The following is a 17,179-nucleotide window of genomic DNA, read 5'->3' as shown; positions in this document are numbered from 1 at the left end:
GGGCTGTGTTTTCCCACCGCCATTCAGCGACAGAGATCCAAGTCCCAGACTTGCTCCGAGCACAGAGAAGAAGGGAAAACTGCATTTCTGTCCTTGCTCCCACTGCACTGAGGATGACATCTGAGCATATACCACATTCTCACTCCTCTGCCTTGAAGGAGAATGGGAAGGAACATCTCGAACACCTAGGACAAGGAGCCAGCCTGAGACTGCTGTCTTCCAGCACTTGCATCTTGCAAGGGGATGGAGGGCAAACTTGGGAACACCCTATTGATGCCTCCAGCTCCTTGCATGGGGTGAGCCTGAGACTTCCCAATTCCCTACTCTGCTGTTGACCGAGATCAGCCCAGTCCAGCCCCCATTCCCCTTCCCCTGTGAAGGAATGCAGGGCAGGCATGAGGCTAACGGAGGGATCCCAGTCGGGCTTTTAGGAAATGATGAGTTCAGAAAGACTGATTTCACTTTCTCACTTCCCTGTATGGCTTTGTGTTATCGATCCACTAGTGCCAGCACAGATGGAACATTAAATATCCCTAGACTCCCACATTTCCATCAGTGCTGCTTTTCGGATATAGGCTCATGTGTATTCCTCCCTCATCTGGCCACGACAGCTTGATAGCGGAGCTGTCATCTTTCTAAAATCAACCTCTCTTTGGTCAAGGAGTACAGGCAGCCTTAGCTTTCCTCTCAGCAGAGGCCTGTGTCCTCCAGGTTAGAGAGCTGGTGTCCTCTCCCCACAAACAACAGAAAATCTCAGTCGGGGGTGGTAATGAAAAAGCCATGTTGTGTTTCATTTGTCACCTCTTTTCCATCCTTCACCAGTAAGGATGTGCTCTCGAAGGTGGGATGTAACCCCTTGAAACCATGTAATCTGCCTCTGACTAGTGTAACTGTTTCAATCAGCCATAAACACTGTTTTCCAAGGAAGCTGCAGTTGACCTGGGTGTCGGGGAGTGGGGGAGGAAGCAGAGGTGGGGTGCTGCATGATATTACTATCACTTTACAGTTGAATTTCATTTTTCGTAGTCTCTTGTGATCTTTCTGGCCTTCCCTCCTTTCTTCTACCCCTTCCCCTGGTAGGTTATCTATATGGTTCTCATCACATGGTGTAGAGAGGGCATTCTCCACCTCCTTTCATTCTCCTATGCACTTACTAAGAAAAGTTCTCATACAGACATCCTTCTCCCAGCCCCCTACTTTTAATTCCCACTGCTAAGGTCTCAGAATGTTTCATGATGGAGCTCACCAGGAGTGCTCCATGAAACACAACTGGAGAACCAGTGGTGTACAGGCATCTTACATATGCCCTTGACATTCTTGAGGCCTATCTCCAACTATGAAGGTGTCTGATCCTCTTGCTTTTATCTCCTACGTCTCCCTGGAGAAATGATTGCAGTTTTGGTGGTGTCTGTGCAACAACTGAAAATCATGATAGTGGTAATTGCATTTCTAAATGAGGTTCTAGCATAGTTTCCTGGATCAGCATAAGACCAAGCTGTACGCTACTTTGGGTGGGGTGTGGATGGTATAGGCTATAGCATGGTTTGACAAGTGCAATTTTCAGAAAAATAATCCCAATCCATGCTGATCGGAGAAGCTGTACTAGATTTCTGTCATCAGCCATTTTTTGTTTGGTGACTGCTAGCTAGTGTGGGTGGGACCAGGCTATATTTGTCTTCTATATTTCTCTGGCTCTTATCCTTCTGAAGTGGTGTTTGAAGGTCTCTTCCATCCCTGCTTCATATTTCAGACCCTCCTGTCCAAACCTATTCCTTACACACGAGCAATTTTCTTAACACATTTTCTCTCTGCTAACCAGATTCCTTCCAGGTGCAGGAGCACCATAGGAATGTTAGCGCTGGAGCAGTAGGCTGCTTTAATGGAGTATTTTGACTTTGCCTTCAGCCTACTCGCCCAAGAATAGAAGGATGTGAAGAGGAAGCATCATGCCTACACACAGGATCCTTTTCTCATCTGTTCGAGACTGCTTGTCAGTCAGAGGCTGTCATCCTCTCTTCATCTTGATTTATCATTGGGCGTAACTAGTTTCAGAGTTTTCATTTGTGTCTTGCTTCCTCCCAGGGACAGGTAATAAATCTAATATGTGAACATTTAATTCTCCAATTTCAGCAGCCAGGACAAGGGAGAGACACTGTTCCACCCCAATGGCCAAAAGAGAATACAGCTGCTGGGGAAGCATTGCAATAGAGATCTATCTGTGGTCGGGACTTCAGTGGGGGAGTCTCCCAATTCACCCAGCCAGCCCCATCCCCCTCAAAGGATGGGAGATGGGTACGCTACGAGCCACTGAAAAGGATAGCACTCCTACATGTCGCCAACACCAAGCTAGGGGAACATTTCATTTGAGAGCTTCTTGCAGAGCAGTAGCACTTCTGCTTTGACACGCTATTACTAGATTTTGAACCTCTCTTGTTAGACTTGCTTCACTGGGATAGCTGTGTCAGGGAGAGAATTCATTTAGGCAGTACAGCCATTCTATAGAACATAATAGCTTGATCTTCTCTGCAGTCTTCTGTCCAAGGTTCTCAGAACACTTTAGAAATGTTGCACCAGTAGTTCTAGCAGATTCTACAATCTTCACTGTGGGTGGCCTTGTGCTGGGGATCCCATTAGGGATCTGATCCAAAACCCACTGAAGTCAGTGGAGGGCCATTTCCTTGACACTGTTTTAGATCAAGCCCTAGACTCCCAGTGTGACAAAGCATGGCTTTCTTATAATGGAAGTCACCAGTTTCTCCTGGTCTTGCCGAGGACTGTGAGGTGAACAGCAGAATAACTGGAGTAGGCTGACATGGGCAGAATGTGAAAGTGGGGCGCTGTACATAGAACCCTGAAAAAGTAAGGAATCAACTCAGGTTCTGCCTCCAGCAGTTTTTATTCTAAACCAAAACGTCTTCACACTTCAGAAGCAAGGTGGAGAGTTGTTTTTTGTCTCTGAATTGGAAGTGGCCTCCTTCCACAGTTTGGTGTTCATGTGCATGCAGGTCACCTGCGTAGAAAGCTGTACCAGGTCTCATGTGGCCCATCTCCATAACAGACATGGAATGTGGAGGCGGGAGTACCAGGGGGGATTGACTCTGGCAGGTTGCGCAGTGGAAATGTGATCCTGCACTGCTCCCCTACTGTAAGAGCGTATACTGGAAACAAGCTAGCCTGCAAGGCTCTACTGCTAGAGTCCTGTGTGAATAAAGCACCTGGTGCTCTGATCCCCACAGAGTAGCTGACTAAGGTTACCAGTCTGCCATACAAAGAATCTGAAAAGGGATGCAAACTCTGAGGCTCACCAGGGCGTTCAGCTGATCCCTCTGTGCATCGTTGAATGAGAACTGATAGGTCAGCTCTTGACTGAGCAGCGATGGTAGAGATTGTGCTCTCTTCTTCAGCAGGGAAAGAGGTGCAGGGCTCTTGCAGTTAAAAATAGTTAAGATATGACAGAGATACAAGACTGGGCTTCATGAGTCGAACGCTTGTCCCAAAAGCGAGAGAGAAATGTCCTCTATTTGCATTTCCCAACAGTATAACCTGTCTTGCTCGTTCCTTTCTGAGTGTTGTGTCCTCTCCTGTCTTGCATTTCCTTTCTTGTTCCTGTCAGTCTGTCCAAGCTCGCACATAGCCCTGCTGAGTATACTCGGTGTCCTGAGGCAGGCTTTGGATGACTTGAAGATCTTTCTGCTTTTGCTAGAATGACTAACAAGCATTCTGGAGTCTTTCTGTCAGTGATAATTTGGGGAGAGGGAACACTTTACCAGAGAACTAGAAAGGCCCTCCCTATGTTGATTGCCTTCGGGTTTGTAATGCATTTTTTTCCTTGGCTCAGATTAGAATTGGAGAAAGTGTGTAAATATCCAGAGGGGGGAGAGCTCTGAATCCTCCCAGCTCTCTCCACTATGTCTGGTCTCGGCGATGGATGTTGTGCCTGATACTCCAAGTGTGATCTTTCTCTAGTTACGCCTCTCTATAATAAGTCTGGTGTGGCAGCCAGTTTATATTCTAGACCCCTTGTAGAATTATCAGCAGCATTGTCATCTTTCACTTGGGGATGAAAAATCTGAAGTGGGTAGCTCATGCGGCCAATAAAATGCTAACTGCAGAGGGGTGGACTGAAATGTGTCATGGAGTCTGATGGGGCCCTACCAAATTCAGTCTATACTGGTCAATTTCACGGTCATAAGATTTTTAAAATAGTAAATTTCATAGTAAATTTCATGGTAGTGTAATTGTAGGGGTCCTGACCCAAAAAGGTGGTGTGGGGGGTGGGGAGTTGCAAGGTTATAGTGGGGGGGTTGTGGTACTGCTACCCTTACTTCTGCGCTGCTGCAGGTGGCAGTCCTGCCTTCAGAGCTGGGCAGCTGGAGAGCGGCGACTGTTGGCTGGGATCCCAGCTCTGAAGGCAGAGCCGTCAGCAGCAGTGCAGAAGTAAGGATGGCATGGTATAGTATTGCCACCCTTACTTCTGCGCTGCAGCCTGCAGAGCTGGGCCCTCGGTCAGCAGCCACCACTCTCTGGCCGCTCAGCTCTGAAGGCAGCAGCATAGAAGTAAGGGTAGCATGGTATGGTATTGCCACCCTTACTTCTGTACTGCTGCTGGCAGGGGGACACTGCCTTCAGAGCTGGTCGCCCAGCCAATAGCTGCCACTCTATGGCCACCCAGCTCTGAAGGCAGTACAGAAATAAGGGTGGCAATACCACAATGTGACCCCCCCCAGCAACTCCCTTTTGGGGAAGGACCTCTTGTTTGAGAAACTCTGGGTTTCCCCTGTGAAATCTGTGTAGTATAGGGTAAAAGCACACAAAAGACCAGATTTCACAGCCCATGACACATTTTTCATGGCTGTGAATTTGGTAGAGGATAAGTTCAAGGAGGCCACTTTTAAAGAGGGAATGAAAAGTGTGTGCTGTAGGGTAATGGGTGGAGCTGGCGGGTAATTAGGCATGATAAAGGGTTAGGGGATGAGTGTGGGTAACTGCTTATGATATGGGGTGAAATGGGTAATGTGTACCCTTTGAGTTTAGGAGTCGTCATCCTTGGGTTATGAATCTATTGCATTAAGCTCTCTGCAGTAGGGCACGTATCAGAGTTTGGCCAGTGAAATGGGTAAATGGACGTTTTGGGGTGCTAGGCCCAGTTACTGGCACACTTAGTGCCAAGGCTGTGTTGGATGCTGGGAAGTACCATTGCCCCTGGCTTAAGAGAAAAGCCGTTACAGTTCTGCATCAGTGGAGGCTTTGGATGAAGCTGATCTATTCCCTTCTACGGACTGGATAAAGCAGAGTGCTTGTGAATTTATTCCATAAACATCAAATATTTCCTTAGATTTACTTCCACCAAGGGGTTGTCAACAACATCACAGAGTCTCCAGGCGTTGGGGGGTGTAGGAGCCATTACAGTTGCTGAACAGATGAGCATCCTTGTTCCCCTATGGCAGGCACCCAACATTTTTAGCACACACATGGCCTATCTGCTATGGGATGCTCCACGCGGAGACTTGCTGCTTTCGTTTTGTCTGCTGTTTTACTTATGACGTTCGAAGCTGTCTAATAGGAATGTCAGCATTTTATTTTATTTTTTTGTATTACCTGGTAACTCATTGCCGTGCTTTCCCTCTCAGCCAGAGGCAGAGCTGTATAAGAGCCAGGGCCATCGTGTCTTCCCAGTCGTTACCAATCTAAGCCCTGGTCTGCACTGGAGGGGAATCGAATAATGTAGCTGAAGTCGACATATTTAGATCGACTTACCGTGGTGTCTTCACTGCGGTGACTTGACTGCTGTCACTCTCCTGTCGACTCTGCTTGCACCTCTTGCAGCGCTGGAGTACAGGAGTTGACGGGAGAGCGCTTGGGGATCGATTTATCACATCTAGACTAGACACAATAAATCGATCCCCGCTGAATTGACTGCTGCCCGCCGATCCGGCGGGTAGTGTGGACATACTCTCAGATTGCAAATACCGTCTTTCGTTATCAAGCAGGCAAAATGCTTCACCCTTTGGTAACTCAGCCAGTGACCAGCTTTCCCAGGCTTGCGGTGACTTCCATAACGTCAGGATGTGGTTCTTACCATGCCTATTGCTCGGCTGTTGTCCCTTGTACGTAGCTAACTGCTTTTAGCCCAGGTTCTACTGCTAGAGTGTGATATAGGCTTCATTTCCTGCCTAGACTTTAACCCAGCTGTTCATATTTCTTATTGTCCATAGCAAGTACCTTGTTTTGACAGGCTAGTAAAATATCATTAGTTGAGTTTTTTCCCATTATCAGGGTAAAGGGCAGGCAGATGGATTTTATGCCTGGAACTGATGAATTTTAATGTCTTTTTTTTTTTTCGTGCTGCTTTAGTTTCTCTCCCTCCTCTGGGATTAGCAGTAGACAGCCTGTTCTTCCTGCCCAAGAAATAGCCAGTGCTAGTGGTTGTTCCACCCACTTTTCCAGGTGATAGCAGCTGTGTGAGTTGCACTATCCCCAACACACGCTCCACAGGCTAATGCTTCAGGGACCTCAACTAACAAGTCTTACAAGTGGCATTGGTGTCTGTGGCAAAGTTAAGGATCTTGCCTCCTGCACAGAGTAATATCTCTCAAATACCCTTTAGGCTAACTTAATGGGGCAGGGGGGAAGGTGTTTCACATACCTCTGCAAGGAGGCTAGGAAGAGGGACCCTGAGGTGATGAATGATAGCAGTGTTGGACTTTGCAGAGCACAGCGTGCCCATTTCCTGAGAGAGGGTGATGGTTAGATATACTTGCTAAAGACCAAGTCAGAAGGCTGTTCCCATATGGATTCTCTCTGATGTACAGCCTCGTGTTGAAAGCCAATAAAGTGGTAACTCCCTTGTATATTCTTCCTTGATATGCACTGCTGCATTCTCCTCAGGGAAGTGGTTTTCCTTATCTCCTGAGCTGTAGACATATAGCGAGATCTAGTGCAGAGATTATGCTGCCGAGGAGAGCTATGTTTGGGAGCCTGGACGCTGGCATGACTTACCATATTCTCTCTCTCTCACTTGTTTTGCAGCTTTTGTCATCATGATTATTTTGGCCCTCATCCGCATCGGCAAGGGTGAAGGGGAAGGTCACCCACCTCTGGCGCAGCTCTCAGGGATCCCAAACCTCTTCGGGGTGTGTGTCTACTCCTTCATGTGCCAGCACTCACTGCCATCCCTCATCACTCCAATCTCCAAGAAGCAGCATGTAAACAAGCTGGTGCTGCTGGATTACATCTTAATACTGGGTTTCTACAGCCTCCTGTCCTTCACGGCCATCTACTGTTTCCGCAATGAGACCCTCATGGACATGTACACACTCAATTTCACCAACCGTAACATCACCAACATCGCCTTCATTCGTTACTTCCTGGGCCTCTTTCCCGTTTTCACTATCAGCACTAACTTCCCAATCATCGCTGTGACCCTGCGGAACAACTGGAAGACCCTCTTCCACCGGGAAGGTGGGACATACCCATGGGTGGTGGATAGGATTGTCTTTCCAGCAATCACTCTGATTCCCCCTGTGCTGGTGGCTGTCTGCACACATGATTTGGAGTCCTTGGTGGGCATCACGGGAGCCTATGCTGGCAATGGAATCCAGTACATCATCCCAGCTTTCTTGGCCTACTGTAGTCGGAAGGACAGTCAGTTGGTCTTCGGCAGTGGCACAGTCAATAACCATCTGTCCCCTTTCCGGCACATCTTCTGGATCTGGTTTGTGCTGCTCTGGAGTCTTTTCTGCTTTGTGTTTGTAACTGCAAATATCATCCTGAGTGAGACAAAACTCTAATGATGGGGCAGCGGCACTCTTCATCCAGGGCTCTGGAGGGGATTCCAGGATTTCAATTCCTGTTTCAGACTCAGTTAACAAAAACCCAACAACCTGCTCTTCGCAAGCAATCAGCTTGTTGATGCAGGTTTGATCTGGACATCAGGACTTTTTATCCTCTCTTCACCTTGGGTGGTGATGTAACTTGCTCAACCTCCTTTTGATTCTAGTTCTCAAACTGAACATGTGAAGGGTTGGGAGCTCTCGGAAGGCCCCCATGGTTATACAGTGTCTGACCGTTTCTGCCTTGAGTTGGGGAAGCTCCATTACAGAACATCTTCCTCTCTGTCCAGGAGCAGCCTCCTTATAGTGCTGCAGGTTTCGGCACATAGAAGGCTGTCTGGCCTGCATCTGCTGCCCATGAGAGCTGGACAAATATCTCTGCCAGAGACAGGGAACTGTTATAACTGCTAACACAATCCAACAGTAGTTCTCTGGAGTGATCCGCTTACCCCTCACCAAGGAAGTAGCAGACTTTTTTGGTTCTGTTAAAGATTTTCAAGTGCCCAGTGAGGGATCCGGTTAACTAGGGATGACAACTGGTGGCATGTCTGGAGGATGGGTCAGGAAACTGTAGAAAGCAATGGGCTTCTGTGTGGTTACTATGACTGGTCCTGTTACAAATCTTTCTCACAGTTTCTCCATTTCTGTTACTACCTTTTCAGAAAACATTGGCCTTTTGTTTTATTTGCTGTGTGGTCTGTGGGGTAGAACACGTGGACTCAATGGGTCTGGATTAGCTCATTTGCCTGTTTGATAAGATTACACCAACCCTTGTTCCTGGAGTTCTGCTCCAGCCACTTTTTCTGGTTGCCTTAACTCTCCGTCCCAAGGCAAACCCATTCTGTGAGGCTCTGGATCCCAGTCGCTTCCTCACTTTGTTAGCTCTTTGGTGCTGCTAAGTGGCCTCAGCTGTTAGAATAGATTTCACAAGTGCTGGAGCAGCAGGGCAGACTATGGCCACAGCAGTCAGGATCTGTGTGGCCTTGGGAGGTGCTAATTACCTGTCAGTGACACGCATTAGACCCTCGAGCACTTGCTGGGCGTACTGACATTTCCAGTCTCTTGCTCTGGGTAATTAGCCTTGAAACAAGCTGGGTGTTAACTCAGGGGAGAATGTAGTGCCAGCTGGAGAATTCAGCACTGCCCCACTCACTGTGCTGTCTCACTTCAGAAATGGAGCTCAGAAGTACAAGCAGAGAGGAAGAACATAGAAGATGCACTGGAAATGGTCCATAATACTATTATCCTGCTTCTAACTTCTCCCTCTGCCTAGGGTTAAGAATTTTTCTTGCATCTGTTCGAGACAGAGTTTAAGAATCATCCCCCTTCCAAAAATTCCACTTAGCATGCTGTACCCCAGCTTACAGGCTGAGAGATGCTTCTCTTCTTGCATGAGAACAGTCTGTTGTATTGGACACTGACAGTCTTTGATTAGATCTCTGCTCTTGGGGCTCCTGACTCTCTTACTGCAAAGTGACACGTTTATTACTCTAGCAATCTGAGGGCCCAGGGTCAGAGGTCATAAAATAAAGGCTTTAATAACAGGAGGTAGAACTTTTACTGTTAAACTTTTTACCTTAAATCTTTTAAGACATTTCCCCCCTTGTGATTAAGTCGTGTTCAAAGACAGCTGCCAGTCTCCTGCTCCCAGTGCTACTGCTATATTAAATGTCACTTTTCACCAGAGGTGAGATTGGGCATACAGTCTTCTTTTTTAATTAAGCTTTCTTTTTAATACAAGCTTCAGGTTTCTACATGACATGAAGCACTTCCTGCCATGGAAACATTCAGGTAGCAGGGGCTGTGCAAAAGCAACTTTCTTCAAAAAGCTTGCGGGGGGGGGCGGGCACGGAACCTCTCACACCCCTTTAAGCGACATGAAGATGTCCTTGAATGTTGCATAAACCAGGATGTGCCAACTGGGTAGAGGGGAGTTGGTTACAGCATAGTCAACCTGACATCCTCTCTCCTGATCATAAACAGGATTTGGCAGCCCTTGCTGGTGCATCACTCAGCTACCTACACAGCCCTAAGTGCTACAAGGAAGCTGATTTGGCTCTTTTGATGCCAGGTTACTGAGTGGGATGTGTGAATGAATTGCTAAGCCTGACGCTCTCTTCTGGGTTAGGGAGAACAAAAGCACAGATGCAGTTTGGAGGGCAGATCCATAGTACAGCTGAGCTCGGAGCCACGGGCTGGGACTCTAGTGCAGGAGTTTGCACCTGCTTCCTTCTGTTGCTTATTCTCACAGCTGTTATGTCTGACAGCCAGGAGTGGGACAGATTGTAGACGCCGTAGCAGGGCACACTGGGCCCTTCTGTTCATGTGCAGCACAGGAGCAGGCACTGGTAGGAACAGCTTTGCACATTTGCAGCAAAGAAATGAGCCTGTGAAGGACCTTAGAATGGATGGAAATGCTATGTGGCACAAGGCTCCTTTTGGTAACAGGCTTTGAGGGTCTTTCTATCTGTTTCAAGCCCTCAAAGCAGTGAACTGATTTTCTCACCTTGTGTCCCACTGACAGCACCAAACCAGACCACGTCCCCAAGTGTCCAGAAGTTAACAGGCAACTTGCAACTTTAATCTGCTGTTTATTCCTTCTCTGCTCCAGGGCTGCCAAATGCTCAAAGACCCTGCTGTCCTTTTCCCTCGCCCACCCTTGGCCTGTCCAGGTCAGGGAGCAGAGTTGCTAGCAGACCTTGGCTCTGAGAGTGAGCCAGTCTCCACCTTGGTACAGCTGCGAACATCAAGCTCTGTATACAGTAGTGTGCAGAAGCTGCTGGCCCAGAGCCTGGGAACTGGGCCTGAGGCAGCATAGCTTGGTTCATGAGCTCATGGCAAGCACAGTGACCCTCCCACCACCACCAGCCCAAAAAGGTCTGACAATGGTGTTTGTCAAAGCACAAAACCATGGTATTGTCTCCCTTTTTCCCACAACCCCCTCCTTGCATGGGCACCTAAGATTCCACAGCTCTCTGCCTTCTGACAGGCAGAATTGGTTTTAATGGACTTCAGTTACAATGTGCCTTTTCTTCTCTGGCTTAGATTAATTCCGCTCCTGAGAAGCTTCCTTTGGAACGTTGAGCAGGGGTGGTTTCCGTGGGGCCCCTGTGTAAATTGTGAACAGCTGTGATCTGAGATGTAGCTCAGCAGCAAGGGATGTCTGGCTCATTGTAGAAAGGGTGTCTTGCCTGGCGTCCCACCAGGGAACACTCTCCTCCCTACACATGAAAAGCAACATCAGAGAGACTTTCCAGACACCTGCCGTCCTCGCTCAGTGAAAGAATCAGCCGTCATAATGGGAGGAACTCCACAGTGAGGAAGGGGAGCAGAACATTTTTCATTTAAAATGTGAAACAAGAAATGCCTCAAAGTTGAAGGAAAACAGGAAGTTGGATGGATCAAGCCAGAGCAAATATCTCCACTAGGTCCTTGCCCATTTCATTAGATGCAGAGCCGGCAGGGGGCAGAAGAGTTCCAGTTGCTGTACTGGCTTGGTGTGGCATGATAACTCGTCTCCTGTCTGGTTTAAGAATGAGATTTTTAAATGGCTATTATGACAGTGGGTTATTTGGATCCTCACTGCGCCATACTCAGTTTGTCCCAGTGTGTAATTATTTCTCCAAAAAGCGTACAAATAAAACACACATTCTGCATCTCTCTTGATTTGGCCTTTTCCTGTGTGCATAAGAAATGGTTTCTCCTGGTGGTGGCACAACTTCTAATCAGTCCATGGGAGCAGCAGAAGGCGGGGAGGTGGCTGACAAAGAGGGTAGGGGTGGTTGTGACAGCTCAGAGAGTAATTGAAGCCCTAGTCTGTCCCTATTTATTAGCCTCCTGCATCTCTAGATGTTCTCTGAAAACTCAATTAAAACATCTGTACTTTACCCTTCTCAATTACATTCCCTTACGCTTAAAATTAAACAAATTGAATCATTCCACCACCTCTGGCAGCAAATGAAGTTTCTGCTGGCAAATTTATTAGCGTCATAAAACCCAGCTTGATTTATCTGAAAATATTAGAACACATCTTTACGATGGAAATAAACACTTTCTCCTCCCATGATTCTCTCTAAGTACTCAACAGACGGGAGGATTTTTTGGCTGGACTGTAAATCTGAAATCAAAGTGGCATTGGGGATGGATTCAATCTTCTGCAACGCTTCAAAGAGCAGCAACAACAACATGGGAGGAGGCTGGAGGCGGGAGGGAGGCTGAAGTATGAAACAGGCTTGGGACAATGTTACCTTTTTTAATAAATGTAATGCTGGTAAACAGTGTGTGCCACTTAGACAGCCCCGGGGTGTGAAGTCCTCTTTCCATCATGTAGCTACAGCATGGGCATCAGCAGCAGTGCAAGCTTCATTCCTGTGGAGCATCAAATCTGCCTCAGCCCTGAGCTGGGGAAACCACTATCAGGGTATTTTAGTCTCCATGGCCATTTAATCTTTTTGGCTTCTCTGTAGAAGATGCCAGTTGTGGCAGTGTTTGTGATGTGGATGCTTCTCTACTATAGCAACAAGCATGAGGCCAAGCAATTTCTCATAGGCTACTGAACAGATGCTACATACGAATGACTTACAGCCACTACTAACCAGGACTAGATTAGAACCAGTGTCCTAGAGATTATAAACTTCATTTCCCATAACTCTTTCTACCCCCTCATGCACACACACACACTCTTCATTTTAGCAGGTCTGATAATGCCTCCTTCCTTTGGCTGTAAACCCCTATGGTATAACCCTAATCACAGACATGTAAGTTCAAGAGAGTCTGCAATGACCTGTAAGCTGTTTTTGTTGACAGAGTATTTCATGCCAGTCGCAGATATACTGCTGCTTGCTCCCTCACTCTTTTCCTGTGCTTGGGTGTTCCGGCTCGTGGCATAGGTACAGATGCTCCTGTTCGAGCCGAGCCGCTTGCAGGCCGGCCGTTGCTCCAGAAGCCTTTATCGTTTTTCAAAGCTGGCCCTGGAGACCGTTTTTTACGATACATTTCACACAGATGCGTGATTCATTTTAACTTCCAAGCTTCTTGGCACAAGGAGCATGCTCAGTGGTCATTGAACAGTCCAAAAGGCTGGATTGTTAGCTGGAAGCCAACACAGCTGGACTCTGCATTTATTACCAGTGGCACTGGCATTATCCTGGTCAAGGCAAGATCTCAGCAGTTGGGTAAATCCAGGGGGTGTAAGGGGGGAGGACACAAGGGCCGTTCTGCAGTGCCTGAAAAATGCTAGAGTGCTATTTCCTCCGAGCAGAACGACAGCCTTTGAAGTGCCTTGTCGCAGAAACCTGTTTCCTTTGGTTAGCACCAGCATAGAGCAAGTTCTCAAGAACCTTCTCCATTAAGCTCCCATTCCCTATGAATAACAAAAACCTGCCAGAGCCTCCCCCATTGAAAGCAGGAGGGATAAGAGTTAATTAGAGGGGGCAAGTGAAGACAGAAGGTAGCTGACAGCAATGCCAGGTGGTTAACAGTAGCACTGTGCCAGGACTATCAGCTTACAATTACTGCTCTTCGGAGATGGAGCTTTGAAAACGGAGCAGAGGGATTGGAGGTTTCAAAGAGATCTGTAGGTACGAGCAGAGTCGCAAGGGAAAGAGGATGATTTCCTAAACAACCAAGGAAAACAAGCCTAGGCTGATCGCTCATTTGGATGGAAATTGATAGAGGCTGACAGTAGCACTTGCCATCTTCAGAGCCCTCTGCAAAGCATATTCGTTCTGCCAACTCCCACGTGAGGCAGCAGAGGACTTAGCCCCACTTCACGCTTAAGAGAGATGAAATGATACTTCAGCCAGCAGCAGAGTTGAGGTGGGAGCAGGGCCGGTGCAACCATTTAGGCAGACTAGCCGGTTGCCTAGGGCGCCGAGATTTGGGGGCGCCAAAAAGCGCCCCCAAATTTTTTTTTAAATGGTTGGGCAGCCCTGCTGCTAGGACAGAGAGGGAGTCTGAGCTGCCGGCAGCAGCCAGCAGCCCAGGGTGTCCCCCGGGTCAGGGCGCTGCCGCGGCAGCCGGCAGCCCAGGGGGTCCCCCAGGTCAGGGAAACCCCGGGCTGCCTGCTGCCGCGGAGGCGCTCTGACCCTGGGTCAGGCCGCCGCAGTGGCAGCCAGCAGCCCAGGGTGTCCTCTGGGTCAGGGCGCCGCCGTAGGAGCCGGCAGCCCAGGATGTCCCCTTGGTCAGGGCGCTGCCGTGGCAGCCAGCAGCCCAGGAGCCCCCATGGAGCTGCCGCAGTGGTGCCTGCGGATGGTCGGCTGCTCACGCGGATCCGGTGGACTGCCCGCAGGCACACCGGACCCTCCGCAGGCACCACTGTGGCAGCTCCACCGGAGCCGCAGGACCAGTGCGCAGGGCGGTGAAATTGCTGTCCGCCTAGGGCACTCAAAACCCTAGCGCCGGTCCTGGGTGGGAGTGAGGCCTTCCGGTTCTTGTGCAGAGCCCATGATGCAGTGTTGTGTTGTTCAAGATATAACAGACGGCTCCAGCTGAAGGCCCTCCATTAACTTTCATTCCAGGTGCCATCTACAACAGTATAAGCTCCATCGAGCTTTACTGCTGTTGGGAGCCAATGGGAAGTGCCTCGTATCCATGAACTCTTAATGGAACAGAGAGAAATGCTGGTGGGTCTAGGCTGCTTCCTATTCACGCAGCTGGCCAACTCCTCCAAATAGGTGCAGTTTGCCACGGGCATTCTGATGGCTTCCAGCTCCCAGCAGCTCCCCGCTCATTCTTTGCTACCTCTTTCAGCCCTATTTCCTTCTAGGTCATACCTGCTGTGCCTCAGCAGGTTTCTGTTCATGTGGCTTGGCTACTTACTACCCAACCACTGCATTTATACTGAATAGAAATTTGTGTTACCTCCATCCTCCATGCTGCTGTTTTACTTTCTGCTTCTTCCATCTTAGTCTGAGGAACACTGACTCGGGAGATGAGCGCTCCAGCACCATCCTGGCAGCATTCTCCTCTCTCCAGCCAGGAGGTGTTTTATTCTTATTAATTCTCTATATGATGGCTGCACGTAGGAGCCCTAGGCATGAATCAGGAGACCATTGTGCTGTGTGTGGTACAGACAGAACAGAAAGGTGGCCCCTGCCCTAAAGTGCTCACAATTTAGAGAGCACTGAGCCAATAGGCCAGGTTCCAGCACATTAAGTTAGCCAAGGTTCACAGCAAATCAGTGGCAGAGCTGTGAAAAGAACCCAGGAGTCCTGCCTCCTGCTGTAACCATAGAGTAGTGCTGTGCAGTGATATATAAATAATGCACATTTCCTCCTCCATGCCAAGAGGTTTTCTGCAGACCTGCCAAACCCGTGGAAGAAACGCAGAAATTGGGCTTGCTTTTGGCTTAACTGGCTTGTGAGTTGCTTGTAACTTGTTTGGCTTGTGTCTCGTTGCCTCTTTTGGGTCGGCTCCCAGCAAGCAGAGGGAACGGGGGGCAAGGAGGGTAGAGAATCGGGTGCACAGTGGGCCCACCACAGTCCCAGATTGCACGCCGGGGGGATCTAGTTCCATGGAGTGTTGGGGTTCTTAGGGATTGGCTTGTTTTGAAATGGGATACGCTTGGTTTCTGGCTCATTGTGAAAGCCAGGGTGCTTATTTACCATGTGAAAGTTGGCAGCTGTGGTTTTCAGCTACAATCATTCTACTGTGCTTTGGCTCATCACTGCCAAGCCCCTCTTAACATCTCCTGCCCGCAGAACATACATTTCAGTCTGATGTGCAGATGCATTGGTCCCAGGGTCCATAGGAAAAGGATATTATCACAGCCCTTTTCTGGAAACAATGCTGACTCTCTGAAACTCTCCCAGGGTCTCTGCGAGAAAAGATGGGCTAACATGAGCTCATTCCAAGAACTGCTCAGAGGCCTGTGGTCCCCAGCGCTTGTGAAACTACAGCAGCATCAACCTGCCTTTGGCGCAAATGGCATCTGTATGCATGGACAGGGAGTCGGACTTTTCCAAGCAGTGCTTTAATTAGATCTTTTTGTGTGTGCAAATAAAGCCTTAGATCACTTAAGCAGCGTACTTGATAGAAATTTCAGTATTTGTCCAAGGTCAGCTAGTACCTTCTGAATTGTCCAGTGAGTATTTTAATTGAAACACAAACATTCGTTTGTTTTCTCTCGTTACATTTCTTGCATTCAATTTGGTTTAAAGAGTTTATTGGAAACCCAGTCCAAGGTGCTGTAGCTGTGAGAATCAAAGCTGCTCATCCCCTTTAAGAGTTGTTGGTATGGATTTTTGACCCTAGACAAATAGTTTATAGAGAATATTAATAAAAAGGTATTGGCTTTCCCCCTTAGCTTGTCAAAGCTAGGAGGGAAGTGGACTCCCACGATTACAACAAGGGGCTGGCATGCTAGGGACTCCTGGGTTCTATTCCTGGCTCTGTCACTGACCAAATATGACCTTTCACCTCTCTCTGCCTCAGCTGGAGTCTGACTGTATCTATACTGTACCTAAATAAATAAAGTGTTCTTAACTTGGGTTAAAATAACAGTGAAGATGAGATGACTCTGCTTTTCACTCTGGTTCAATTCCAGCCTCAAGCTGCTAACTCCAGTTAAAAGCTGGATTGCTGTGTCTTCACTCGTGTTTTAACCTGAGTTAGTTAACCTCCATTAAGAATGCACCTCCCCCTGCCCCGTTGTAGACATACCTTGGGTGGCCAAAAGCATCATGATTCCTCTCTGCAAGCTGCAGCTGGGGCTGCTGGCTCCAGGGTGGGTGTTGCCCTGTGTGTGTGTTCTTGAAGCAAGAGGTTCCTGGGTAGCTAACTAAACAAACCCCATCTCCCGTTGACACAGGATGATTAAAACAAGGTTTTAACTGTCGGTACCTCGGGGTTTCAGTACCCAGACAGCATCCTGCATTTTTGGCACTTTTATTCATGTTGTAAGGATTCTTTTCATTAGTTTTCAATTTCTTTGTTGCTAATGGACTTCTGCAGTAAGGGCGGGGGGGAGTTTATTTTCTCTGGAACCAGCATTTCAAACAGATGACTCTAGGAATGAGTTTTATGAATTGCCTTCAGGGTCAATGACAACTGCATGGTGACGATTAAAGATTTAGAGGCATGGGAACCAATATTAAAAAAGGAATGGTTTCCAATGAGGCAGCAGCTTACAGAGATGGCTTTCTCCATGTGACCCTTTGCTGGGCTGCGCCGCCCAATCTGCTGCGAGAGCTGCAAAAGCTGCAGTGTTCTCAATGTAGTGTTGTCTCACAACTCTGCTCTGCTGGCCAGTGGAGCAGAACCTCAGCCGTGTGGCTATAGAAATCCAGTCCAGATTCTTTCTGGATGGTCTGGTTTGCTCCAGCTGAGCTGGCTTTCTGTGGTTGCCC

The 17,179-nt window shown here is 48.2% G+C and overlaps 1 protein-coding gene across 4 annotated transcripts in view; it reads left to right on the top strand.

Annotated features, from left to right (window-relative positions):
- Positions 1-11,488, top strand: part of TMEM104 (transmembrane protein 104) — a 152,772-nt gene extending 141,284 nt beyond the window's left edge. For all 4 annotated transcript variants that reach the window (XM_032785078.2, XM_032785077.2, XM_075071806.1 and 1 more), the window contains exon 10: positions 7,030-11,488. In XM_032785078.2, coding sequence (XP_032640969.1) covers positions 7,030-7,790 — 761 coding nt within the window. In that variant the 3' untranslated portion in view covers positions 7,791-11,488. The remainder of the gene's footprint in view (positions 1-7,029) is intronic.
- The last annotated feature ends 5,691 nt before the right edge of the window (positions 11,489-17,179 follow it).

Source organism: Chelonoidis abingdonii, chromosome 13 (genome assembly GCF_003597395.2).
Source record: "Chelonoidis abingdonii isolate Lonesome George chromosome 13, CheloAbing_2.0, whole genome shotgun sequence".
Classification (NCBI taxonomy): domain Eukaryota; kingdom Metazoa; phylum Chordata; order Testudines; family Testudinidae; genus Chelonoidis; species Chelonoidis abingdonii.
This window is presented reverse-complemented; position numbering and strand designations above follow the sequence as displayed.